The sequence below is a fragment of the Glycine soja genome, chromosome 3 (assembly GCF_004193775.1).
Source record: "Glycine soja cultivar W05 chromosome 3, ASM419377v2, whole genome shotgun sequence".
Lineage (NCBI taxonomy): Eukaryota > Viridiplantae > Streptophyta > Magnoliopsida > Fabales > Fabaceae > Glycine > Glycine soja.
Window position 1 is genome coordinate 25,339,311 of NC_041004.1, and position 27,350 is coordinate 25,366,660.

Sequence of the window (27,350 nt, forward strand, 5' to 3'; positions counted from 1 at the left end):
GGAATACCTAGTTGTCTGGTTTTGTTCATTGCATAACAGGTCAGACAACTACCTTAAGGGGATAATTAACAGGTCATTGTTCTTTTCAATACATTTGCATTGAAATACCTCAACAACACCAGCTTTTAATTGTTACTTGTCTAGAATAGTGCTTTAAAAGGTCTTGATGATGCTCCACAGCCTAAATCAAAGGCTGCTGCTAGGTGGATTGTCGTCAAGGTACGTCATTTACATAAAACTTCCACTTATATATACTTTTTATCTGTGTACACTAATTGTTTAATTAATATCCAAATTTCATTATGTATTTAGTGTAATAGACAAAAAGGAAGCACTGAGTGCAACTATTATGTCATGCACTGGATGTCCACCATCATATTAGGAAGTTTCAGGAATAACTAGGAAGTGGTACGTTTATTTCAAACAAATTCAATTTCTTTATAATTTGTATTACATTATTAACTTATCATTTATTTCATCATGCAGTATTTTAACGATCCTAGACCATTGGAGCTAGATAGATTAAAGGCACTTCGGATCCAGTGGGCACAGTATTATCTCTGAGTTAGAGCTCAGAGCTATGATTTAGGGACATTAAGTTTAGCTTAGCTTACTTTGGTTTAACATTTTTGCCATTTCCTATGTTATTTGAACATTGAATTCATTTGTTGATAGTTGTTAATAATAAATCAATTATTCACTGTTTATTGTGATTAAAACTGCTTGAAAGCAGAATAAAATATTTATTTGCTGTGAATTAGGTCTGAAATTGCATTTTACATGTACAATTTTGGGTTTATTGTAAAAACAAAAAGTTTATATAAAAAAACTTGAAAACAACATCGATTATTAATAAAAACTAATGTTAATATAGTAAACAACATCGGTTATTTAGAAAAACCGATGTCAACATACACCTTAACATCAGTTTTTCAAAAAACCGATGTTGGTTATTTCTAATAACATCGATTATTTATACATAACCGATGTTAATATACAAATGTTAACATTGATTATTTATAAATAGCCGATGTTATATATAAAGAACTACAACAAAATAAGTGTATAGATGATGGACGTTCACGATGTCAACATTCATCATGTATACACTTATTTTGCTGTAGTTCTTTATATATAACATCGGTTATTTAAAAAACCGATGTTAGCATTTTTATGTTAACATCGATCTTTGAAAACCGATATTAACAATAATACATTCAATATCGGTGCTTTCAACATCGGTTTTAAAACCAATGTAGAATGCCGTAAATAACCAATGTTGAAAATGTATTTTCTAATAGTGTATAAGAACCCTAGCAAATAATTACTAGCTTATAGATAATTCGTGACTTATAATTTGATACCAATCACTTGATAAAGAAGTTGTAACATTATCATAAATATTCAAATATTGAAGTATTAGAAATAACATGATGGCCTAGTAGCTCGAATGTCAAGGACGAGACATCCGTGCTTGATTCAAAAGGGAATAACCTGACCCGTGAGACATAAGAATGATCGTGATTCTACCTTCTAAAGAAAGATCAATAAAAAAGAAACCCACATGAACTTTTTCCTTTTAAAATAATATTGTTTGCATGCGCAAAGGTGTCGTATCGATGCAAATGTCCATCATCATCATCATCAATTAACTTATCTAATGGCCAACATTCCTATCGCGCTCCTATTGCATGGTACAAGACCTATAACCTCTTGCATGTTAGCCTGTGTCACCGGAAACCAAACATACTCTAAAAGGTAAAAAGACGGGCACTTATTGAAAAGATGCATTCTTGAGGGGTCAAAATGCGATCCCATAAAAGGATTTCATTAATCCCGCGGCCTCCATCTTTATTCGTCTTTCTCATACCTCTTCAACGACGCTCTCTCCCATTCCTTGCGCACAATAACATCGTGAACGCTCCTTCTCCGACCAGAGATCAATGTTGTCTTGTTCTTGTACATCGTGAAGTGCCTTTCTTGCCCTTATTGCTCACGAAAGAAGATGATGACTAGAGTTAGTTTGAAGAATGTGTTAAGTGCAGTGATCAATCAAGGAGCGGCGGAAGCGCGAGCTTGGATCTTCGGCCACCAATTGAACCCCGCAGGCAACAAAACTCCTCACAAGATTCTTCGCATGAAGCTCTTCGGTGAAAAAGTCGCTCAGTGGTACCCTCACGACATCAAGAAAGACGACCCTCTTGTCATGGCTCGTCAAGAACAAGAGTACTGTAGCTTTCTTTTTACGTCCTTATTCGCTCGCTACCTGTTTGTGTTTATGCCTCTGTGACCGTGTTCAATTAGTCCTTAGTATCAGGACTTGGTTGAACTACAAATGAGGCGTAAAGTAAATTTGAAGAGAAATATTTTACTTTAAAATGACATAATTATATATTAGGCCTTTTTGTCAACATTTAGGACATTTTTTCTATTAAATGTGACCTTTTACTCTTTATAAAAACTATAAAAAGAAATTATTGGTGGACCTAAAGCTTGATTTTTAGTTGTTTTACCCTTGGCTTTGCTTATTATTGTCATTTACCTTTTCATTTGCAAATTGCAGCTTGGTAGTATAATGTTTCCAGGAGCTTTCTTGCCATGTCTTTGCTGATGAATTCTGGGGATTGTGTCATCAGAGTGACTTAGTTCTTAGGCCAATTATCAGGGACTTGACCTCACTTATCTGTCATCCAACAAACTTCTATGTTCATGTTTCAGACCTTTGATACACATTGAATAAGCTTTCTTTAGCCTTAATAAAGGCTGTGGTTTAAAGTTAGTTCTCTGAAACTTAAGTTTGGTAAACTAATAGAGATAGTTGAATTGGTTTGTGTTTCAAGTTTGCCATGCTTTTTACTTCTAACATCTGCTTATGTTGTTACTGATATACTGTCAAAGGTTGGTCTTCACATTTGGGTTTGTCCTTTGGTTACTGATGTATATGTAATGCCTGGTACTATTTATTCGTCAATATCTTTGATACTTTGACAGGCATTGCAAAAAGAACATCTTTCTTCAGCTTTCATAACAATGGTTTAGTGCCCTACACTTAGGTACTTTAGCAATTTGTAGAAGCTGATTCCTCGAGTGTATGTTGATTTGCTATCATAAAAATAGATTTTTTTTTTTTTTGTTTCCTTGTCACAGCAATGTCTTCTCTTTTGGCAAAAGTACTTTTTTCCTGAAACATTACACTATATTTAATTTTGTTTTTAAAGTACCTTTTTTTTCTACTTTGTATTGTTATCACTTGTGCCCTGCTTGAAGGTGATTTGACAGAGTCACTGAGAGGATCATTAACTTGGAACAAAACAAGTTTTTAAACCCTGTTGAAAAAAATTAGATGGCATTATTACAATTGAAAAATGAATTCGTGTTTTAATTTGGTTTCAACTTTTGATGTAGATATGTTTCTTCATTTACTGCAAAAAAAACGCTGGGGATATTTATGTAGATATTGATGTTTCTTCATTAGCACAGATACCATGTTAGTGAAATCCATGTGATGAAACAGAGATACCATGTTAGTGAAGTCCATGTGATGAAACAGAGATATCATGTTAGCGAAGTCCATGTGTTACCAATAGTTATAGTATTCCTGTTCTTATATATACCACAAAAATTTGGTTTATGTCCTATTTTTATTTTTCTGTTTATGCGAATTCAATTTGGTGATTTTGGTTGCTTGTGAGTTCCTTTTTTTGGTTGCTGCCAAGACTTTGAAGTTTGATTCCATTTGCACTTTGAAGTTTGAGCACGGTTCCAATCTTACCAGATGTATGACCCGATGAGGGCTGTAACATGGGCACTGTTTGCTAGTAAAAAGCTCTCAATTCAATGACTTTCAAACACATGAATGGATTTGTCCAAGCATTTCATAGAGACCTGAAGGATAATAACACCTTTTACATTTATTATGTTCTTGCAAACTACTCCATGGCTGCCAGAGGCTACAATGAGATCAATTCACGCTTATTCTAGTCTAATATTTCCCATTGCTCTCTGGCAGATTATGGAAGTTACTATTCATTATATAAAAGATGCAGAGAAAAATCATTTAAAAAAAAACAGTTTGAAAACCAGGTCGGAATTGGTTTGGTTTTAAAAACTGGTTTGAAACTAGTTATGTTCAGAACCCGTTTTTAAAAACTAGTTCAGTTTCGAATTGATTTATCAGACCAGTTCTTATATTTGGTTTAAAAACCGAACCAATTTGGTTCGGTTTCATGATGTTCTTTATGTTAGTCAGAAAATAATCTGTGGTAGCTTCTACAAGTTTATCTTACATTGACTTCCTCTCATTCAACAACATTTGTTATATTGTACTTTCTAGACGTCTATCAAAGCTTGAAATGTTGAAGCGGCGAGGAAAAGGACCACCTAAGAAGGGCCAAGGAAGGCGTGCGGCCAAACGCAACAAATAAATTATACTTTCGCCTCTCTCTCTGGAATTATTTTGAGGGTACTCTTTTAAGGCAAGTACTTGTTTATGTGATAACACTTTGAATTTGATTATCAGAATGTAAACGCATGCATTTTAGAGTTGAAACCACTAGCCTAATTTGGTTGAGGTCTCTGTCCTCTATGTGCAATTAATTTTTCTGAAATTGATTCAGTCTATCTTGGAAGTAGGTATGCAACCCCAAGGTTATAAATTATAAATTGGCCATTTTCTTATTGATTTTGTTATTATAGTCGGATTGTTGGATGAAGTGGACTCTGTACTTCATAATATTTAATTTAAATGTTTTAATTTTAAATCATATTCATAATATATTGCCACGTAACCACTCTTTTGTTTGATCATCATTTCCAAATTGTATGAATTACGAAAGCTTGTTGCTGGTGGTTGTGATTTTCTAACAAGTTGGGTAGTGTTGCAATACTGTGGAATTTTTCTCAAGTAATAGACATGCTGTCACTGATTTTCTAGCACCAAATAAAGATAAACTGTCCCATTTCTTAGCTCAATTTTAGATTAGTGGTCCTATAAGTTGGATTATCATTGACTCCCTTGAAAGACACATGTGATCATTAAAAAGAAAATGTCCAAAAAAAACGATTGAGACTGGAACCAAGAAATTTAGGTTGTCTTTAATACTGCATCAAGATTTTAGACATATATTAAGGGTTCGATACACATTCTAAATCCTCCTTTAATCTGTGTGATATGTCACATAATTGTACATTATTATATTTTGGCAAATGCTAAGTAGTATCATTGGACATTGGTTAAGAAATCAAAAAAGAGAAAGATTTTTGTCGGGATGTACAAAATTACATTATTCATGACTTTTACGCTCTCTTATGATCTCTACTACAAATATTTTCTTATTTTAGTTCCTTAATCAATGCTCTAAGAGCATTAGTTAGCAACACCCAACATCCAAGTTCATCACCTACTATTACTAAAATTTTCCAAGGTCCACTTCATGACACATCCAAATTCAGAAATAACTTACAAATATGATTCTACTCTGTTTTGAAAGAACTTATTTATAGACATATCTAGATTAAAACCTTATTTACCGAAAAAGAATACTTCATTAAATTATCCAAATACTGGACTTGGTTTGGTTGCAGTAAGGCTTCATGCATTCAATTACTCAATCAAGATCCGGTCACTAAAGATTTTTCTTTTTTATTTTATTAATTGTATAGAAGTTGAGGAGAAAAAAATTGAAGACTAAGATTGATGAGTGTATGATTGCGTGAATGCAGGAATCCAATTCCCCAGATACTTCCATGCTTAACCGGAACAACTTAAATTGTCACCAAACTTACAGAATGAAACGAAAAAAATGTCCCAAACCAACATAACTAACCAAATATTAAAAAGTAGTACAAACTCCGCATTTAAAATTGACTATCAATGTTGAAGCATGACAAGATAATTACTCAATGGATACATGATGATTGTCCAAAACATCGCCAACACCTTTACTTTTAGTACGAACCCCATCCTGATTTCTTTATACTCATCATCTCAGGAAGAGTCAAGCCAAAGTTTGATTTTGTTTCAAACCATCCAAGCTGTTCTACAAGTTTCTTCATTAGGGCTCCAGCTTCATAAGTAAGTAGTGAGGCCAATACTCCAGAGGTAACATAAAACGTCACCGTTTTAAAGTATGTCATAAAAGTATTGGATCTTTGGATATGAGCTTTTGCCATGCCAAGCAATGTGATGCAAATTAGAGAAGCTACCGCAACAGCTGCAAGCTTGAGATCCTTGTCATTACTCTCACGGAATGAGAAGCCGTATGCTATTGGAGGCACTAACCCAAATATGAGGAATGATAAGATAGCAAAAAAGGCATGTAGATAGAAATTCTCCCGCTTTCCCAATAGTTCATAATATTTGTCCTCTTGTGCTTGTGTTTCACTTCCCTGTCTTGGTTGCGAAGCTTTCAGGTCCCTAAGCTGTGCGCATATAGAGGAATTAGTTTTAATGGGGAAAAAAATAGAGAATATTATGTGTACAGTAAATATTTTTTTCTTTTTAATTTCTTAATCAAAATGTTAGGCCTCGTCCCTATGAGTTATCCAAGTAATGCTCCTTATCTTAGATTTAATAATATGAGGCATGATCTAGCCCCTTGAAGGGTTTTTTTTTTTTTTAACGAAAGAAAAGCTTCATGAAAAATATATGTTTCTAATTTTATACTTTCTATCAAATGTGGTTAAGGTCTTTATATTTTTATATTGATGGATAAATTCGGTCTTTAAACTTTAAAAAAATTATGTAAACTTAGGTTTTTTTTCTCTAATATTTCATCATATTTTTTAAAGTTAGGAAGAACTAAATGCACATGTTTTCAAAATTTGAGAACCAAGTTTATCATATTAAAATATTGGGACCTTAATCATGTTTTATTGAAAATATAACAATTAATATAAAACACGTTTTTTCTCAAATTTTTATTTATGTAAAGTGCTAACCTTCAGCACAAAATGAAAAGATTAAAAATATAAATTACCAACCAATACAAAATCAAAGGATGTTGACATAAGTACATAGACCCAAACACCCACGGACATATATGTAAGGATATCTTATTCTTACGTCACTACATAGTCATCAACATTTTGTCAATACTCTCAAGAAGTACTGTTTTTCTATTTTTGGGTTCCCTACTCTAAGAAACAAAGTCATATAAAACCACTTATCAATTACGTCACTTTCTACTCGCAGAAAGTAGTAATCTACTTGCAGTGAGTAGTGATCCACTTCCAATATAAGTCATTATAAAACCAAAATATGTGATGTTCACACCAACGAAAATGTCTATCAATTATAGAACCGAGTAGTCCAATAATTTGTTTGTCAATTTCCACAATATAGTCATAAATGCATCAAATCGATGAGGGGCTATAGAATTGGAATGAATAGGAGGGGACGACTCCCACTTGGATAATGTGAAAGCTGGATTGAAGATATCTGTTTATAATAATCCCCCCAACGAATGGAAGTCCTTGATAATGACTAATTAGGGTTCATTAAAACATTGTTGGCACATAAATGATATAAAAAAACATGTGTTATACTGTTATAATATGGAGGAAAAAAGGATGAAAAGTAAACGAAAAAAGGATACTTTTAATCAATGTATTAAGAACATTAAAGGATTAAAATTAAATTGGTTTTTTAGTTTTTTAATTTATTATTTAGTTTCGATTTATTCTTCTATTTTTTTAGGTTTAATTTAATTTTTTAATTTTAAAATCGATTTAATTTTGTTCTTTAGTTTTTCTTTTATTTGGTCCTCTAATTTTTAATGTCAATTATTTTTTGGAAAATGTACATTTTATGATAGTTTAAAACTATTTAATAACGATTTTTAACAATCCAAAATTTGATTTCTTACGATTTAGTTTGAAGAACTAAATTGAATTTATTTAAAAAATTTGAGGATCAAATTAAATAAAAATATTAAATAATTAAATTAAATCTAAAAAATAAATTAAAAGACTAATAAACTGATTTAATAAAAAAATTAATAACTAAAAAGTTCTTATTGAACATTATAGTACTGAAAATGCATTGATAATATTATGTGTTAAACTTCTAAAAAATTTGTACTTTGACAAGCGTTTTTGCTGGTTTGCATTCTTTATATTATTTAAAGTTTTAAGTGGAACATAAATACCTAAACGATTAATGTTCAGCCACAAATTAATTAATTAAGAATATTAGGGGAAGCAAGATCCGAAATGCATCAATCATCCATTGAACAAAAACTCACATTGTGACCCAAGACCGAAAGTCCACCGATCAGATTTGCAACACCCAGAGCAACAATACTCACTGCAAACACAATTTGAGAAATAATGTAAGTCAATAAATTTGCGCGCACTACTTATGATCCACAGGATACAATTTAACTTGTGCAATTTTTTAAACTATTTCTGACTGCCTGTCCTATTATTAATAATATATAAATTACCTTTTCCATTAAAATAATGTAAAGAAAAATTGGATTGTTAAATTTAAGTTATCCATCAATATATGTTGTTCTGTACATTCTAGTGGACTACTTACATTGCTTGTTATTATACCTTTTGCTTCAAAACAACATAATTATTTCAAGCAAAATGGATGAGATATTGAGATCCAACCTATGATGTATTGGTGTTGTTCAACAATAATTTAAAAAGCAAAAGTGAATGCAAAAAGGAAAACAAAAAAAGAGAATTGAACTTAATTAGTTACATACATGTGGTAGCATCAACACTTGCTGCAGATGTCACAACACTAAGGCTTGCTAATAATTCAGCAAGACCACCATAGACAATACTCTTAAGAATTTCCCAACCCTTGGTACTTTCTGGCCTGGTGATGGTAAATGGTGGACCTTGTGGCATTATAGGAGATGAATCTGGTATAGGAACTACGTGCTGATCTCCCTGGCCTGACTCTAACTCTGTTCAACGAAAACATAGCATAATTAATGGTAGCAAATTAGGGTAAATATATTATAAGATAGCATATAGAGTTATTCTTCATGAACATAGTGTAGAATAATTTTATATTGTTATTTAATTATTAATATTTTTTAAATTATTTTAAAATAATTATTTTAAAAGAAAAAAAGTTACATAATTATGATGAAATGATTATATAAAACTTTTTATATAATAATGTGTTGGTGTATAATATTTTTTTCTATAATATGTTTATCACATATGTGGAAGATTCAGAATTTAATCGAGGAAATGTTTCAAATCAATGACAGATGACAAATGGAGTAGTCCACTACTAACAACAACACATCGTTTGCCATATCTTATATAACCGTCAATTTGTTAGATCCAAAACATAACTTAATCATAATGCAAACATACCGATTTTGACGAGTTGTAAAAGAAATTAAAATTATATTTGACTAATAATTTTAGCTAATTTATTTTTTAATTGACCAAATTTTTTTGTAAATAAATTAATATTACTAATTTATAGTGTTTTACACACACACAATGTAGCTTATACAAAGAGGTGTTTGTATATATAAATAAAATATATTTAGAATAATAAAAATTTTAAATAGTTTTGGATTATCTTTTTAATATTAAAATAATACTTTTTGTTTTTTTTCAAATATTTAATTTACAATAAAAATAAAAGTTCAAAATTAATTGTAAAAATTATAATTACTGGAAAAAAACTGCTTAAAAATGTAAGTTTAACAAAAATATATAAATACATTTTGATATCATTTTATATTCATCAATTAATTTAATAATTTGTTTTATCAAATACTTATAATTTATTAAATTTAAATTAATGTTTTTAAACTAAAAATAAATTTTTATCTTTTAATTAATTTAATACTTTTTTCTTATATTATCCATTATTTTTTGTCATACTTGAACAAATTCCTCGCATCTGTCGCTTTAGTAGGGAAATCTGAGTAATTTATATGAAATTTTAAATTGAACCTTGTGGCTGTCTATTGAATAAAAAAAAAGTGTGTAATACTCCATCTTTCAGGAATATAATTAATTTTCTCAAATTCGTTTGTCCTTTTTATAAAATTCTTTTAAATCTTTATTTTATATTAATTATTTTTTGACAAAAATATCTTTAGTTATTTTACAATGTTATGAGTTAAGAAAATAAATATATTATCTCTCTATGGATTGAAGAATAAGACTATATAACATACAATTATTAATTAAACAGAGACTAATTGAGTGAAAAAGAAAGATGATGAGTCCTTTTAAGAATAGTTTTGAAAAAATAATAAAAATTGTTAATAGGTTTAACGTTATTAATCAAATTAATCAACATTATTAAACATGTAAATTAGTGAAAAATAGTATTATATTTAATAACGGGAGAAAAGTAATAAGGTCAAGGAGTGCATTTCATTTGTATGGAAATTTTGGTAAGGGTGTCAAAATTATTTTTTTAAATTCTGAATTGATGTCTTCCCGTCGTATATGTGATATATTATTCTGGCAAGAAACACCTCTTTATAATATGATAAGCATTTTGAATGTTATTCATGCATCGTTTTCTCCAGCGCAACTAGTCCTAGCTTCAAGAATAAAAAACTATTTATTTGCCATCTCGTTCAATTGACATTTTTTTTAAGACTAAAACATATTTAAAGGTGTACTCCCAATTCTTAACAATTTATATATTTTTCAAATTTAATCGGGACTAAGGCAATATATCATTTGTTTAATTGATTAGTAAGAAATTGATTGAATTCATGTGCGTAATCCGTGAGTTAACCCATCAAGAAGTCAATTAATTTTGATGGTTAGCTTATTCCAGAAGTCAACGGTTTGTGTCTAATTGCTCAATTTATTAAAAACAGGGCCCAGGATAGACATTACCTTGTGGAGCTCGTGATACCAACCCAGTAAAAAACTCTTTGCCTGTTCCAAAAAATGAAAAGAAAAAAAAAAGAGTAAGTCTACGTCATTTATAATATTTTTTTATCAATTAAGGACTCAAATTCTTCATTATTAGGTTCACCTTAGCTTTTATTTTATCTTTTGTGCATCGATGCATGATTAAGCTTAAATGATTTTTTTTATTTAAAATAGTCAGATAGAGACATTGAATGTGTAGGTTGTTTTCCGCAGTATATAATATCATCTTAATTACATTTTAAAGTATAATATAGAATATAGAGACACCAATCATAATCGCCAGCATCACGAGACATGTACAGCACTAAATAAAATATGAATTACTCACTTCATTTTATTTATATATCAAAATTTAAAATAATGTATGTTCTTTTCTATTTATAAGATTCAGATATTATGTTCAAGTAATATATTTTAATTAATTTTTAATTAGTTGAAAATTCCATTTAATTATTTGATAAATAAATTATTTTTAATATCTTTTTAATAACTTTTAACGTTCATAACTTAAACTAATATTTTTTAAATGTTAATTTTGAATTTCTAATTTTTTTTATATTTTTATTTTTATACTCGATATATTTATGTACTTTCCTTCTTATCTTTTTTTGAATAAATTGTTGTTTTATTAATTTTTTGTTATTTTAAAATTTTCGAATATTTCAATAACTAATTTTATTAAGTATTTCTAATTTAATAAATTAATTTTTAAACTTTCAATTGTCAACTAACATTTTAACTTTCAGATTAACTTTTTAATTAGTTTTATCAAAAATAACTTAAATATATAATATTCATTGTATTAATTATTTTTATAATAGAAATACCTCTCATTAAAAGAAGAAAAAAATATATTGATAAATCATTAAACGAGAAAAATATTAATAACAATGATAATTTTAAATAAAATTATAAATTTAAAATGATTTTTTTATGAATTAAATTATCTCTTTTTTTAATTTTGATAAATTAGGTAAGTGAGTATTTTAATATATATATATATATATTAACAAGTGTTACCTTTTTGAATGAGTAAACTGAAGCATGTTGAGCATCGTACTAGGCATTCATTATCTTGCTCAGGTTCGATAAGTGTAGGTGTAGTAACCGTAGGCTCAGTAGTAACCGGGGGCTGGGTAAATGTAGGCAAAATAGGTGGACCCTTGAGTAACATTCCAGGAGATTTAATTTCAAACTCATCTTGTTGCCGCGTTGTGCAAAACAACACCTTGTTGATATCAATGTGACAATTGGGGCAATAGAATCCATGGTTTGGTGGCATCATGAACATGTTTTTCAAATACACTTCACGCACTTCCTCCGTGGGTGACATGGCTATGCCAATAGCTGGTCCATTTTTCATGTACACCAAAGAATTAGAAGGATTTAAGTAAAGCCTAGCTGGACCAGAATTTTCTTCCTTCACTTCATCATGATGTTGACCGTTTCCAACACTCCCTTGTTCTATAACCATCGTTTTACAAACGGGTTCTACAAAAGGAACTGTAAAGTAGAGTATATTAGAAAATTTGGATTAGCCCCTTTTCTTAATTTCTAAAAATGAGCAAGTAACATTATTGGATTTAGAAAAAAAAAGACAAAAAAAAATGTAGATTATATTGAAATCCGTAAAATCTATTTGATAGCATTAATTTAGCCGTGTGTGGGAAGGTGTTTTAGGTTTTAATTTTGCTGTTGAGTTCTTTATTGGTAAGTCATGAAAACATAATTATGTTTCATTCGGTAGTGTTGCACAATTTGTATCTTTCGAAATTAGACAACTTTTTCATGAAAAATTTTCACAGAGAAAACATATAGCCGTACGCGTTTAGGTAAACACTTTAATGAAGTATTAAACACTTTTTCATGAAAAATTTTCAGAGAAAACATATTGAAATAAGTTTGAACGTGAAAATTATTAAAATAGGTTTAAGAGAATTTATTTTGATAATGTTTTTTGTAAAATTATTGAAATGTCTTCCAATCTCAAGTCCATGCCCTAGATTGTTAGGCTGTTTTGTCCCTAAATCCAAAGATGAGTGTCTATAAACTATTCTCAACCTCTATCCTTAACCTCTATTTTTAAAAAACTTAGACTTATTTAATTAAGCAATTATATTTGAACACTTCTATTTTTAAAACATCACATAATTTATTATTTATTTCTTTCAATCACATCAAATTACTTATCATATTTGTATATTTCTTCTCTGGTTTTATTCTCTCACTAAGTTTTGTACAACATTGAATGTTCAAAGTATAATTTTCCTTTTTAGTTTACTGGGTAGCTCCCTAGTTGAGGTTAAGGAGCTAGATCAAAGGGCCTGTGACGAGTTGTGACTCATACATGTTGCCTATATGCTCACCTTCTAACACTTATGGTTAGACTTCAATTCTATTATATTATGTAAAATTCAGCTAGTTGAATAAGAATGTGTAAGTTGTTCTAAATTTTTTAACATTCTCTTTGATTTTCACAAATAAAAAAAAAATTCTACTATATTGTTAGGCTCATCACTTAAGTGAAAGTGAACAATTAAATGAACTTGTTTGGATACACTAAACCTTATCATACAACGGACTGGAGTTTGGAACAAAATGATTTAAACAAAAACACAACCATAAACATAAAACACAACAAAAACAACATGAATGGTTGAATAAGCCTAATAAGAAGCATATATTTTTGTTAGTCGACATTATTATTTTTAGAAAACTCAAGTTTATAGGTTAAACCAATAACTGAAGAAAGTAGACCGTTTATGGAGTGGATGAATCTTTTGCGTCAAAGAAAAATGCTAAATAAAAGTGATGTTCCTTAGTTGTTACCTTTTGCGTCATCATCAGAGGAAGCCATGACTTGCTTTGAAGTCTGGTTAAAAACCACTTCCTTTTGCAATGTCAGCGTTTCAGCATCCATGTTCTTGAGGCACTCAGCTTATTTAATTGGTCGCTGCCAAAGTCAAGCAAAATGAGAATGCTTACTTAGCTTGCTCTTTGAACAAAAGGCATAGTGCAAAGTTCATTTATATAATGCATGATTAAATGGTTGTCATTCAAGGCATTTTCAAGGTGTGAACGCAACGGATGGTGGAAAAAATATAATAGTTTGAGGAATGTACTCTTTTAACATATTTATTCTATTACACATTTTTTTATTAGTTAAAATTTATTAAAAATTATAAGTCAGGAGAAAGTTATTAAATAAAAGATGAAACTCATAAAAATATATGATTTTTAATAAATTTTAATCAATAATAAAAAATATGTTCGAATAAGTCTATTAAAGAATATATTATTAATATTTTTTTTAATAGTTTTAACTTAAAAGTGAAAGTGGACGTGCAGCATATGAGGTATTTTAGGGTGTGACGTTCAGGGTTAAATTTATGTTGAAAAAGAGAGAAGTGAAGTGGAAGAGAAAAAGTAATTTTATGTTGTTTAGTTAATGAGAGAATAGAAATGAACAAAAAAAAGTGTGGACTTCACCTCAAAATAAAATCTCCCTTTTCATGAGAAGAAAATGAAGGAACGAGAGACAAAAGAAATGTAGGACTCATCCAAAATTACAATTTTAATCATGTTACTTAATTTCTTCTTTATTTTACAAGATCTATATATATTAAAGATAAATATGTCTTTACATGAAAACTCATTTTCGTTTTCTTCATTTTTCTATCTAATCAAATCAGTAAAGAGAAAGCTTAACTTTTCTTTTTCTTTGGCTTCTCCCTCACTTTTTTCAATGATCTAAACACCTTATAAAAAATATCATTTTCTCCTACTTCTTTCTTTATACCAACACATGTAACATTAGAGAGAGAAATAGATAGGATAATAAGAAGTATACATACAATAATCAATAAGTAATATGATTTAATAAAAAGATGGAGAGACAGAGAGAAATATAAAGCTAGTCAATTTGGTCCTTAAAGTGTATTGATGTTTCAAGTTAATCGCTAAATGTTAATAAACTAATTTTTTTTTTTGAAAAGTAGTGCCATATTTCACATTCGTCTTTCATCTTAGATAGATAGATCATGTTATTATTAAAAAGTAATTAAGTTCTTGCGCGCATATAAAGACTAAATTGTATTTTAATGATAATAAATATGGACATATCTGAAACAAATTATGAATGTGAAAGACAAAAGTTACTTTCAGATTTTTTATTTTTTTTATAGATTATTAGGATTTAAGGACTAACTTGAAATTGCCGTACGTATACTTTTCAGGAACCAAATTAATCATACAGACGAAATATAATGTGTTGATGTAGTGCTCACTTATTCCGTGTTCACGTTAATTTTTCATATCAAATTAATATCCACCTGTGGTTTTCAAATGCTGAACCAAATAGGTATAATCAGTATTAATGAACCTGTGTCATTATATATAGAGAGGATGAATTCACTTATTCCAACAATAATTCTTTTAGAGTTATTCTTCATCTTCATCATTTGTTTCTTTTTGAAATCTAATAGTTAAGATAGATTAGTTACTTATTATAATCATTAGATCTTAAGAAAATTAGTAGTAATCCATTACTAGAAAATATAGATTTAACATCGTTAGGTGTAATTGGTTTTCGATAAAACTGATGTTAACATAAACACGGTGACATAATTGTAAATAACGTGTATTCGTTCACATCGATTTTCTAATATTGGAATAAATGGTGAAGATGAAGAATAATATTGTAGAGGTATTCTTCATCTTCATACACTATAATATTTAGCTCTAGTTCTTAACTACACGGATAAGATGGGCACGTGCACATCCTCAGGACCCCTACTCAATCATTTATTATTGGATCCTTTAAGGTCTTTTAACTTTCTTTAGTTCATGAACCCTGTAATGGACCCTCAACAAGACATTCTCCTACCCAAATATGAGTATTTTACACCGATGCTGGATGTTCTTGATCTATTATCACATGGTTTTTGATCCATCCTATCCCATATTAACCGACATTGAAATCACCAAACCACCCTTGGTATCCACTCAAGAGGGTTACTTACCTATAGGGACAACATGGGAACTGAAAATTCTTTTCCACTTTATATATATATATATGTATGTATGTATGTATGTATGCTTTTTTTTCTTTAGATAGGAGCAATTTAAGCTGTGTCCCGTGAGTTGGTTGCTCCCACTCCAACTCAGCTTGACACTAGTTTGTTAGTGCAATTGTTGGTAAGTTTGATTCATTATGTGTTAAGTTGTTGAATTTTGTCCAAAGGAGGAGACTCCCTGTTGCAGCTAAGGCCTTTGTTAGTGTTTTGTACTACAAATTCTATATTATTGGTACTTACAATGTGCAATTTGTTGAAATGAGTTTTGTTAAGTTACATAGTAACTGGTTCCCACAAATTTTGTATGTTACTGCTGATCTCTCCAATTTCTCTGTGTAGAGTTCAAACTCATTTTAGTCTAGCATAAGTTGAAGCCATCTTGTTTACTGCTTGCTTTTGGGAAGCCCTTTCCACCATTTTGAAAGCTTAAACCAGGTTTGAATGTGTATAATTTTGACTATTAAATAGTAATTATGTAATGTTCTCCTTATGAAGATTATGTAATTGAGTTAGTGATAACAAAGTGGCTAAGATACTTTTTATGCAAGATTTCAGTTTCTTGTAGCTTAAAATTTGAATTTCAATACATTCCACTGTACAAAATAGATTCTGTGGGTAACATGGACATGGTATGATAGTAAACAAATTGTAGATTACTTAGGATGATTAGTAGAAGAGGAAGTTGACACTCTAACCAATCTTTATGCCTCTTACATTGTTTTATGTGATTAATGAGTATTGCTTTGTATATAATTATTGTTCATGATGAGTGAACCTCAAAACCCCGTTTGAGATTGAATACAATGATTCTTGTGGATAGTTTGCATTAATCATTGTATTCAATCTTGAATTGTCCGTTTGGACAATTTGGAAAGAGACATATTTTTATGGTAGATTCATGCGATAAGGTTAAGATTATTTTGTTGAATTTGATGAAATTTCGGTACAATGCATTTCTAGTCATTCTCTAAGTGCATACTTGATTGTTGGGGAATTAATCTTACCGCTTTCATGTCGTGTACTTGGAGATCAATGCGAAATGCTGCTAAAATTTCATCAAATTTAACAAAAGAGACTTAACCTTGACGTACAAATCTACCATAAAAATATGTATTCTTGAATGGGATAGGTACACACCTTTAATGAAACAAGTGAGATCTTCATGAGGGGTCAAATAACTTTGTTAGTATCACGGAGTTATTAATTAGATGGATCAAAGTTGGATGAACAAAAGTCGCATGAGCCCTGCGTATGAGGAAGGCGTGGAGTAGTTCTTGCAATTTGCTTTCGAAACAAGTCAATCAGATGAGGACAATTTTTTTTTTGTCCTTGTATAAATTGTTTGAATGGGAGACAACAAATACTCAATGACATACAGGAACATCATTTGTGTGATAGGATTAAGAAGAATTATACAATGTTGATATGGCATAGTGAATTGACAAACATGCAGAGAAGGTCCCAATCTAAATCGTTTGATGTAGAAATGGGAGATTACCTAGAGGATATGATTCATGATCTTGGACAAGAGTCTTTTCAGCAAGCACATGCCCCTATGTATGATACATTGCAAACTGTTTCAAGGAAGCCATTGTATTCGGGGTGCAACAATTCATTGACATTGTTTTCAACAGTGTTAAGTCTGGTTAATGTCAAGGTCAGATATGGGTGGAGTGACAAAAGCTTCAGTTCACTACTTCAAGTAATGCACTATATGCTTCCAAAGGAAAACACGTTGCCAAAAAGTTACTTTCAGACGAAGAAGATACTTGCCCGATGGGTATGAAGTAACAAAAGATTCTTGCTTGCCCTGCATATTGTACAAACATGAGTTTGAAGAAATGCACAAATTCCCCCCAGTGAATGTAGTAGTGACGAAATCTCAAAGAAAGGCCCCAAGTGAAGGTGTTGTGGTATCTTTTGATCATTCCAAGGTTTAAGCGTCTATTTGCTAATGGAGACAACACAAAAGACCTTACATGGCATGCAAATGGAAGAAACTGCAACGAAATGCTTTGTCATCCTGGTGATTCCTCCTAGTGGAAGAAGATTGATCATTTGTATCTGGATTTTGGCAAAGAGGCAAGAAATCTTAGGCTCAAACTTGCCACTGATGGAATGAATCCATATGGCAGTTTAAGCACTCAACACAGTTTATGGCCAGTTTTGCTAGTAATTTATAACTTGCCTCCTTGGTTGTGGATGAAGCGAAAATACATGATGTTGTATATGATGATATCGGGCCTAAGACAACTAAGAAATGACATTGATGTTTATCTCAGTCCCTTGATTGAAGACTTGACAAAGTTATAGGACGAGGGGGTTTTAGTGTTTGATGGGTTTCAAAATAAGACTTTTGATTTGTGTGCAATGCTTTTTGTACAATGAATGACTTTCCAGCATATGGGAATTTGAGTGGCTACAGTGTTAAGGGTCATCGTGCATGCCTTATCTGTGAAGAAGACATAAGCTACGTACATGGAAGAAAAATAGTATACACTCGACATCGATGTTTTCTGAAAGCTTATCACCTTTGTCGGTGATTGAGAAAAGCATTTAATGGAAGTTAAGAGCATGAAAGTGCGTCGATACCATTAACTGGTCAGCAGGTTTTTCAATGGGTTCAACACTTGAATACTATATTTGAAAAGACCCCAAATAATTAAGACATGCATATGGAAGAAAAGGTCGATTTTGTTTGATCTTTCGTACTGGTCCGATCTAGATGTTAGACATTGTATTGATGTTATGCATGTAGAAAAAAATGTTTGTGATAGTATCATTGGGACGCTCCTTAACATTCAAGGCAAGACGAAAGATGGTTTGAATACTTGTCAACATCTAGCTGAGATGGGTATACGAGCCAAGTTACATCCATGGTCTAATGGTAAAAAAATATACTTGACTCCAGCTTGTCATACTTTGTCCAGAAAGGAAAAGATAAGTTTTTGTTAGTGTCTGTGCTGTGTGAAAGTCCCACAAGAATACTCTTCAAATATTAAGAGCCTTATGCAGTTGAAAGATCAAAAGTTAGTAGGCTTAAAGTCTCATGATTGTCAGTTCTTGATGAACAATTGTTGGTCGTGGCCATATGAGACATTTTGCCTAACAAAGACAGGTATGCCATAACTCGGTTGTGTTTTTTCTTCAATGCCACATGTAGCAAAGTCCTTGATCTTGCCAACTTAGATGAGTTGGAAAACAAGGATGTCATTATATTGTGTCAGTTGGAGATGTATTTTCCTCCCGTGTTCTTCAACATCATGGTTCACTTAATTGTTCATCTGGTGAGGGAAATTAAATGTTATGGTCCTATTTATTTGCGATGGATGTACCTGATTGAGCGATACACGAAGATTTTAAAAGGGTATACAAAGAATTTACACCATCCTGAAATATCTATTGTTGAAAGGTACATTGCAGAAGAAACTATTGAGTTTTGTTCAGAGTACATTGAAAAGGAAAAACCTATTGACCTTTCCCGAGTATCGGCATGACGAAAGAGTGGGAGGTAAGGGTTAAAGAGGACTGCATGTGATCACTCCAAATTTAGAAGATTTACAACATGCTCATTTGTATCTACTGAATAAAAATAATGAAGTTTTTCCATACATAGTATGTCACGAAGGTTTAGTAAAGGAAAGTAATCCAAAAATGTTGAAAAATAGGGTGTTGAAAGAGCATAACAAGACTTTCCTAGATTGGTTTAAAGATACAATCTTTGGTGACGATAATGCTTCTGTAACATTAAGAAAACTAGCAGATGGGCCTAAAAGAAATGTTATAACTTGGCAAGGATACCATATAAACAAGTATTCATTCTATACGAAAGCACAAGATGACAAGAGTACAATGCAAAACAGTGGGGTTACTCTAAGGGATGAATCTCAACATTTTGTGAGTGTACATGATGACAACCCCCGTCTGGCTTCCATCCCTTACTTTGGTGTCATTGAAGAAATCCGGGAGCTTAATTATGTCAAATTCACTGTATGTGTTTTCAAGTGTAAATGGGTAAACAATATTGGAGTGCGTTTCGACGATTGAGGATTTATGTTGGTAGATCTAAAGAAACTCGCTTACTAGAGTGACCCTTTCATCATGACAGAACAAGCTAAATAGGTATTTTATGTTCAAGACCCTTGTGATGAAAGGTGGTCAGTGGTTCTACATGGTAAAACAATTGGTGTTAATGTTGAAGATGATGATTCACTCGTAGATACTTATGTCATTCCTTTGTCCACACAAATCTTGCCTAATATCATCAGAGAAGAAGTTGATGACGTGCATGCAAATCGTAATGATCATGATGAAGGAAAATTAATTAACATCGTATAATGTAATTTATTTTATGCTAACTTGTTTTCAATCCATTAAGTTATATAACATAATATAGTTTTTACACATTGTTTAATTAATGTTTCTTTTTGGACACAGGCACATGGCTACACCACCTAGCTCTCCTCGTCCTCCTCCTCTTCCTATTGATTCAGCCACATATTCCAAATCGACCTTGAAGCGAACAAGAAAAGTGACACGTCTGAGATCATTGGCAACTAGACCAATTGGGGGAGGAGGGGAGAGACCACTGGTCCACGTAGATCCTGTGACTGGGAAAGCTAACGGTTCTCACAGAAAGAAGTTAAGGACATATTTGGGGATCGTCGCTCACGATAAGGTGGATGTCACATATGAGAATTGGAAACAAGTCCCTGTAGCTCAGAAGGATTTGATATGAGAGGATATTCAAGTATTTCAATGATATGTTGCATGTTGTAATTATTGGTACTAATATTATTAAATTGTAATTGACTAAAAATAAAATGTATATTTCTTTTGTTAGGCTGAATTTGATATCCCTGAAGCATCACATTTGAGGATGAAGAAAACAAATACTTCAAACCATCTGCGAGAGGTGGAGACAGTTTAAGTCTAATTTAACATCGAAATGGGCAGTTGCAGACGACAAGTAGGGTGTCGATGACACTATATGTGAAAAGTATGACATTAGCAAGGAGAAATAGACCCAATTTTTTCAGAGCCGTAGAGACCCTTCATGGGAGGTAAGTTTGTGATTTTCATTGTTTTAAGCTTTATATTTACGTATTATTGTCAAACATAATAAGTTAGAATAATGTGTAACTTTTAAAGGATGTGTGAAAGAAGGCACATGACATTCGAAAACAAAACACTACCCCTCACGTGTTGTCTCGTAGGGGTTGTGAATATCTAGAAAAAAAAGTTGATGGAGGAGAAGAAAAAGAAACCAATGGAGGAAGCAACCTAATCCATAAGCATTGACACCATCATTGATCCTAAATTTCCCATCAGACGACACATGAAGTGGAAGATGGCCCGCACCAAGAAAACTGGTCAAATGACGTTTGAGGCAGCAAAGGAAATTGCTGACAAGATTGTAAGTCACTTTCATTTGTCAATTTTCGTTATTTATAATTATTGTTTGATTGAGTAAACTAATAAATCTTTTCATTATAGGATTTCTTGGAGGATCAGACCTCACAGGGAAGTTTTGTTGCCCATGGATGTCAGGATGTACTAATTGCTGCCATTGGGCGACCAGAACACCCTGGTTGTGTCCGTGCGGCTAGAGTCGGTGTCACAATCAAACAATACTTTGGACCTGCTCCAAGGACCTTCCGCACGTCTTCGTCCATGGCTCCTGAAGACCTAGAGCAACTGATGCAAAAAATCAGGGACCAGCTGGAGGAGTCAATCACAGAAAAAGTGACTCAACAACTAATGTTGTCCTTCAGCTAGATGTAGTCCTAGTTTCAATCGCAAACGCAATCACAGGAACTCGCACTGCCTCCTAAGCCTGAGGTTGGTCCTTCTGCTACTTGTGTCAACACAAAGAAGAGTTGTGTTGATCCCTCAGGGAACGACCCAAACAAGGGTGAGTTAGAGAAATGTGGATTGGACGTCGAAGAAAATCCTCCCCACCTGGTTGCCCTTGGAAGACTTTATGATGAGTCAACCACCGTTCACAACATCCCTTTGGGCAATGATCAAGTGAAGGTTGGTGTTGGAGAAGTTTGAGATGCTAATGATCACATTCCTATACCCTCTCAAGAGGTTCAGTTAGTGGGGCAGGCAATTAACACCTTCCTTGCTTGGCTGACACATCTTGTCAAACGTTTCTCAGAACAAGTATTTCATTGTCATTAAATGATTGTTTCCAATTAAAGTGTTCATTGTCATTAAATTATGTTTATTAATCGTATTAGATAAACAAGGAGTTGTGGGACCGACAAAACATATAGATAGGTCGGATCATGATGTTGATTATCCCCTATATATGATAACATTGACTATCCCACAACTTTTTCTAAAGCCGTTACAGGTTATGTGGGATGCTACCATGTTTGGGGTGTATAATGACAACTCCCCTTATATATAAAGCATGAAGATCTGTCTAAAATAGCACACGGTGGTCAATGTCTCATCATCTCTATTATACAATTGTGGATTTTGTAAATCACTTTACATTATATTTATTAGTTAACTTATTGTTTTAAATTCATACATAATTTACTTTATTTTAACAACAATAAGCATATGACTGAGACAAGTATGCGAGCGAGGAATGCCAATATGTATGGATTCCTCGAGCCACATTCCATTACATTTACATTAACGTTACTCAGGAACATCAATATTTTAATTGTACAATGGGCATGCATGTTTCTATTGAACAATGCTTTGAAAGGATTTGACGATAGTCCACGAAGTAAATCCAAGACTGCTACTAGATGGATTGTTGTTAAATTATGTCATTTAAACAATGCTTCTTGCCTTCAAAATTATATTCTATTACCGTGTAGACTAATTTGTACTTAACATTGAATATCTAAATTTTATAATGTATTTAGTGTAATAAACAAAAAAAAAAGCATTGAGTGTGGATACTACGTAATGCATTGGATGTCAATGATAATCTTAGGAAGTTTCAAGCATAATTGGGAAATGATAATTTTTTAATTCAAACGAAACTCAATTTGTTATAATTGATATTATATATTATTAACTTATGTTTTATTATATCATGCAGTATTTCAATGATGCTAAACCATTGGAACCAGAGAGAATGAAGACGTTGTGTATCCAGTGGGCAACATATTATTTGAAATTTAAAAATGAAACAATTAGTGTTTAAGTAATTTTAGAATTGTAGTTTAGTTAATTTACATTTTTTACAATTCATTTCATGTATGGACATTAAATATTATTTTTAATTCATAGTAAATATTCAATTTTTATGGAATTTCTGCTAAAATTTGTCTAAAAATAGACTGAAAATTATCTGGATTGGTTCTGATTTTAAATTTGCAGGTTAATTTGGGGTAATTAAAAAACAAACAACATATTAGAAAAATCCAGTAAATAACATTGGTTTTTTAGATCAAACTGATGATGTTGTTAAAAAACATTGATTTTTACAAAAACCAATGTTAAGTTGGACTCACAACATCGGTTTTCACTAAAAACCGATGCTGGTTACACTTGCGTGCTCTACCCAAGCTTGACTTAATTAAGACTAATATTCTTTGTTCTACCAAGTCACTGTCGGCTCTAAACAAATCAACAAGATTTGTTGGAAGTTTGCACACTGACTAAAATTAGTGATCGTCTTAATGGATATATCATTCAGCCCCTTTAGTCTTTTCTCTCAAGATATACAAGGTGTTTTAAGAGTTTAGTATCTTTACAAGAATTTACCAAAATCTTTACAAGAAATAATGAAAAAATGATTCCCATAGATTGTTCGTGTGTTTTCTTTAAAGTTTCTTCTATATATATAGCCTTTATCTCTAAGTATTCATTGTCTTGCAATGATTGGATCCTTCACTCTATTCTTCGTCTGAGGTCTTGAGTTTATTGAAGCATTTAATGCATGTCCCTTCTTCATACAAAGTCCATGCTGATATGATAACATGTCTTGTACTTCAACAAGGAAGTCATTTCTTTCATATAGCATGTCTGCAACAACAGAGTGTGCCTTTTGATGAGGATCAACACCATCCAGACTGTGGAATTCTTTTATTCTTCATATATAGGACTTTGGAAAATCCTAGGAGAATATTCTCTGCTTGAAAGAATCCCAGACATAAAGTATTAAATGAAGGTTTTAAATACATTACTTAAATGTTGTACTTACCAAATCTGAAGTTGAGACATGTCAGGGTGGACATGGCCAAAGTGGGCTCCTGGACTTTCGCACGTCGGCTTTGAGAGTGGCCTTTGTTAAGAGGACAAGAGGGGGGACCTGCAAAACAAAGGACTTCGATGCTCAAGTAAGTATATGAGTTAGGAGAATAAGAAAGAGAAAGTATAAGAGTGTATTATTAGGCATGTTTGCTCGTGTGCTGGTGTGTTCGGGATGTGTTGAGGGCTTGATGGAACTTGGTATTTATAGGAATGGGATGGAGCTGCAGGTTCTTGTTTATAGAGGTTGTTATAGCCTTTTTAGATAATTATCGGTTTTTAGATAATAACCGGTAGCTTATAGATAATTTTAGAGATAATACATAACTTAAAGATAAAAGCTAGTAGAAAATTATGCCTTATAGATAATGTGTGGCCTTGTAAATAATTGAATATCTTTCAAGAGATAAAGAGGTAAAAATATATTCAAATATTAAGAAGTTAGAGATAACTTGTTTGTTGGGGAACCTGGCTACTAAGGACTAGACATCTGTGCTCCTATTCCAAGACTAACATGGAGGGTTAACATGTGTTTCTGAGTGCCACATGCATTTTATAGACCCTGGACAGTACATAAGCCCCCCAAGCTTTGAGCTGGCTTACAAGCAAAAAAGGTTGTTCATTTTTGAAGATTGTCTGATGTCCAGGGTGGTGACAAGTAGAGGGGTGACAAGTTTGTCGAGCCCTTGAGTATGGACAAGCATTGTCCGGTGTCGAGAGTGGTAACCTCAACAGGTGTGAGAATTGTAGGTCTGTCAAGCTTGTCAAGCCCTTGTGCTTGGCAAGTGTTGTCTAGGCTACATCTATCAAGTTGTCCAGGGTGGACATGCATTCAGTTTTCCATGCTAGGTCTAACATATCAGGTGAGGGGAATCTCTATATTTGACAACCCTGCCCTTTTCTGACCATTGGAGGTTGTATTGAAAATAAATATTACGTTATGTCTGTTGTCCCTGGTGTGTGCGGCGCACGTGCAATACTCTTGCATATGTGTCACTCATGCAGTGGACATGTATTGGAGTCGTGATTCATGGGTGAGTGGGACTACGCTGTGGTGTGAAATTTTAGGGCACCACTTCAGCTCTCGCTAGTTACCGAAGAGTTTGTCTTCTCTTTAAATGGAGTTGATGTTTGATTTGAGATCACCATCTCTACTCTTTCTCTAAACTTCCTTGCTTCCTTTCTTACGGTTTCTCCTTTCTTCTTCGTTTGTCTCTTTAGTCTTCAAGATACATTTTCGATTGATCATGTCTTTGTTCCTTTTTGATTCTGCCATTGGCATGAAGGGTAGCAATTCTGGGGTTCGACTCAGTAACCCCTGATGGACCGAGAGGTTATTTCTATTAATGATTCCTCCTTGAAGGATACTCATCCTGGTGCCTCCGACAGCAAATTATACTCCTCAGAGGGGGTGAGGGCTTCACACTGTACTGGTGGAGGCACCTCTTGCCTCCACGGGATGGCACGACCTTCTACTACTTCCGAGGAGCCTATCTCGATTACTATGATCCTCCCCTCTTCCACTTCTGGGGAGTGAGGAGAGGTAGTGGCAGTTGAGATGTTAGGGTGTCTCCCCGCGTGTGATGTAGCCATAGTGTTGGGTCGCCATCATCCCCCCACTTGCCGATGCTGGCTATGAGTAGGTAAGAGATGATGTTCTGAAGTATAAGTCCTCTCTTACCTCTACGGCAAGCATCACTGCTCTACAACACTAGGTGAAGTTGGCAAGCCTTGAGGACTCCTATAAGATAGTCATTCAGGCTTGCGAGAGTGATGACTTTCCTTTCTTAAGGGTGGTGTTGAGTAGCCCATCCTTCTTCTTTATCTATAGGTGCTTGTTTAAGGTCTTGGGACTTGTTTTCCTCTTGACCTTCTTCGAATGTGCTATGCTTCAGCACTTGAATGTGGCTCCTTCTGAGCTCCACCCAAATAGTTGGGCAATGGTGAAAGCTTTTGAAATTTTGTGCCCCTTCTTCAACATCCGACCCAGTGTGTCGATCTTCTTGTATTTCTTCCAGATGAAACTGACAGGAAAGATTGGTTGGGTCTCATTGAACAACGTGTCTAAGAAGTTGTTCGAGTTTGACTCGAATGTCTTTTGTTGTTTCAAGGATCGTTTCTTCAAGGTCCTAGACACGGGTGACGTGCAGGTTGATCCCACCAGGTTTAAGTCTTTCGATGAAGACCTGTTGACCCTTGTAGAGAGGGTGGACAAGGCCATCTTAGAGCAGCTGCTAGCCTCGCTGGATGTGCAGGCCATGTAGAAGCATATGTTATATGAAGTTTTCATGATGCCAAAGATAAGCGCTTCTCAAGTTTAATCCAAGATAAGAACTCAGAAATTCAAGAAAAATGATAAACTTAGTCCCTAGAATCATAGAAAACACTCCTTAATTGATGATGCACAGGTTTAGCCAAAGGCTATTTTACAAAATCTTTTTGTGATTTCAAATATATGGTATTTTTTTCTCTGGTAATCGATTACCAGTGGCCAAATTTATTTATGAAACAAATTTGCAAATTTTGAATTTAAAATTTAAAGCCCATAATCGATTACACAAGGCTTGTAATCGATTACCAAAAGTTTTAAACGTTTTATAATAGCCGTTAGAAATTTGAATTTAAATTTTTAAGCCTGTAATCGATTACAACTTATGTGTAATCGATTACCAAACATGAAAATTCAAATTTCAAGTTTGAAGAGTCACAACTCTTCAGAAACTAACTGTGTAATCGATTACAGCAGTTATGTAATCGATTACCTGTCAGGAATTTTTGAAAATAACTACCAAGAGTCACAACTGTTCAAGAATTTTTTGAATGGCCATCAAAGGCCTATAAATAGGTGACTTGGAACACGAAATTCCTTAGAGTTTTTCTGAACAACATTGTCTTATCCTCTCAAAACAAAATTGTCTTATAACTCTCAAACTATTCCTTGGCCAAAACAATTGCAAATTCAATAAGGAATCTTGATCGATCTTCAATTGTAATATTCTTTTCTTAAAGAGAGAATTATTCTTCTTCTTATTCTTATTCAAAGAGAGTTGTTTAAGAGACTGAGGGTCTTTTAAGTATTAAGGTTATCTGAACACAAGGGAAGGGTTGTCCCTGTGTGGTTCAGACTTTGTAAAAGGCTTTTTACACGATAGTGGAAATCTCAAGCGGGTT

At 32.6% G+C, this 27,350-nt stretch overlaps 2 protein-coding genes across 2 annotated transcripts; one reads left to right on the top strand and one right to left on the bottom strand.

The window, feature by feature from the left end:
* The first annotated feature begins 1,580 nt into the window (after nt 1–1,580).
* On the top strand, nt 1,581–4,712 carry LOC114406333. Its single transcript, XM_028369021.1, has 2 exons — nt 1,581–2,226; nt 4,334–4,712. The coding sequence occupies exons 1-2, from the start codon at nt 2,006–2,008 to the stop codon at nt 4,422–4,424; spliced, it is 312 nt and encodes a 103-aa protein (XP_028224822.1). The 5' UTR covers nt 1,581–2,005; the 3' UTR covers nt 4,425–4,712.
* A 904-nt stretch (nt 4,713–5,616) lies between these two features.
* Nucleotides 5,617–13,892, bottom strand: LOC114406332 (membrane protein of ER body 2-like). The gene is made up of 6 exons (XM_028369020.1): nt 13,711–13,892; nt 11,902–12,384; nt 10,843–10,884; nt 8,715–8,921; nt 8,244–8,305; nt 5,617–6,420 (listed from the first exon to the last, which is right to left on the bottom strand). Exons 1-6 carry the CDS (start codon nt 13,799–13,801, stop codon nt 5,947–5,949), a joined length of 1,359 nt encoding a protein of 452 aa, XP_028224821.1. The 5' UTR covers nt 13,802–13,892; the 3' UTR covers nt 5,617–5,946.
* Nucleotides 13,893–27,350: the final 13,458 nt, after the last annotated feature.

Excerpts from the sequence above, each read along its gene's own strand:
- LOC114406333 (XM_028369021.1), top strand. The coding sequence starts at position 2,006 with ATGATGACTAGAGTTAGTTTGAAGAATGTGTTAAGTGCAGTGATCAAT. Across the intron at positions 2,227-4,333 it reads ATGGCTCGTCAAGAACAAGA|ACGTCTATCAAAGCTTGAAA; the intron begins GTACTGTAGCTT and ends TGTACTTTCTAG.
- LOC114406332 (XM_028369020.1), bottom strand. The coding sequence starts at position 13,801 with ATGGATGCTGAAACGCTGACATTGCAAAAGGAAGTGGTTTTTAACCAG. Across the intron at positions 12,385-13,710 it reads CTCTGATGATGACGCAAAAG|TTCCTTTTGTAGAACCCGTT; the intron begins GTAACAACTAAG and ends TCTACTTTACAG. Across the intron at positions 8,922-10,842 it reads GGTATCACGAGCTCCACAAG|AGTTAGAGTCAGGCCAGGGA; the intron begins GTAATGTCTATC and ends TTCGTTGAACAG.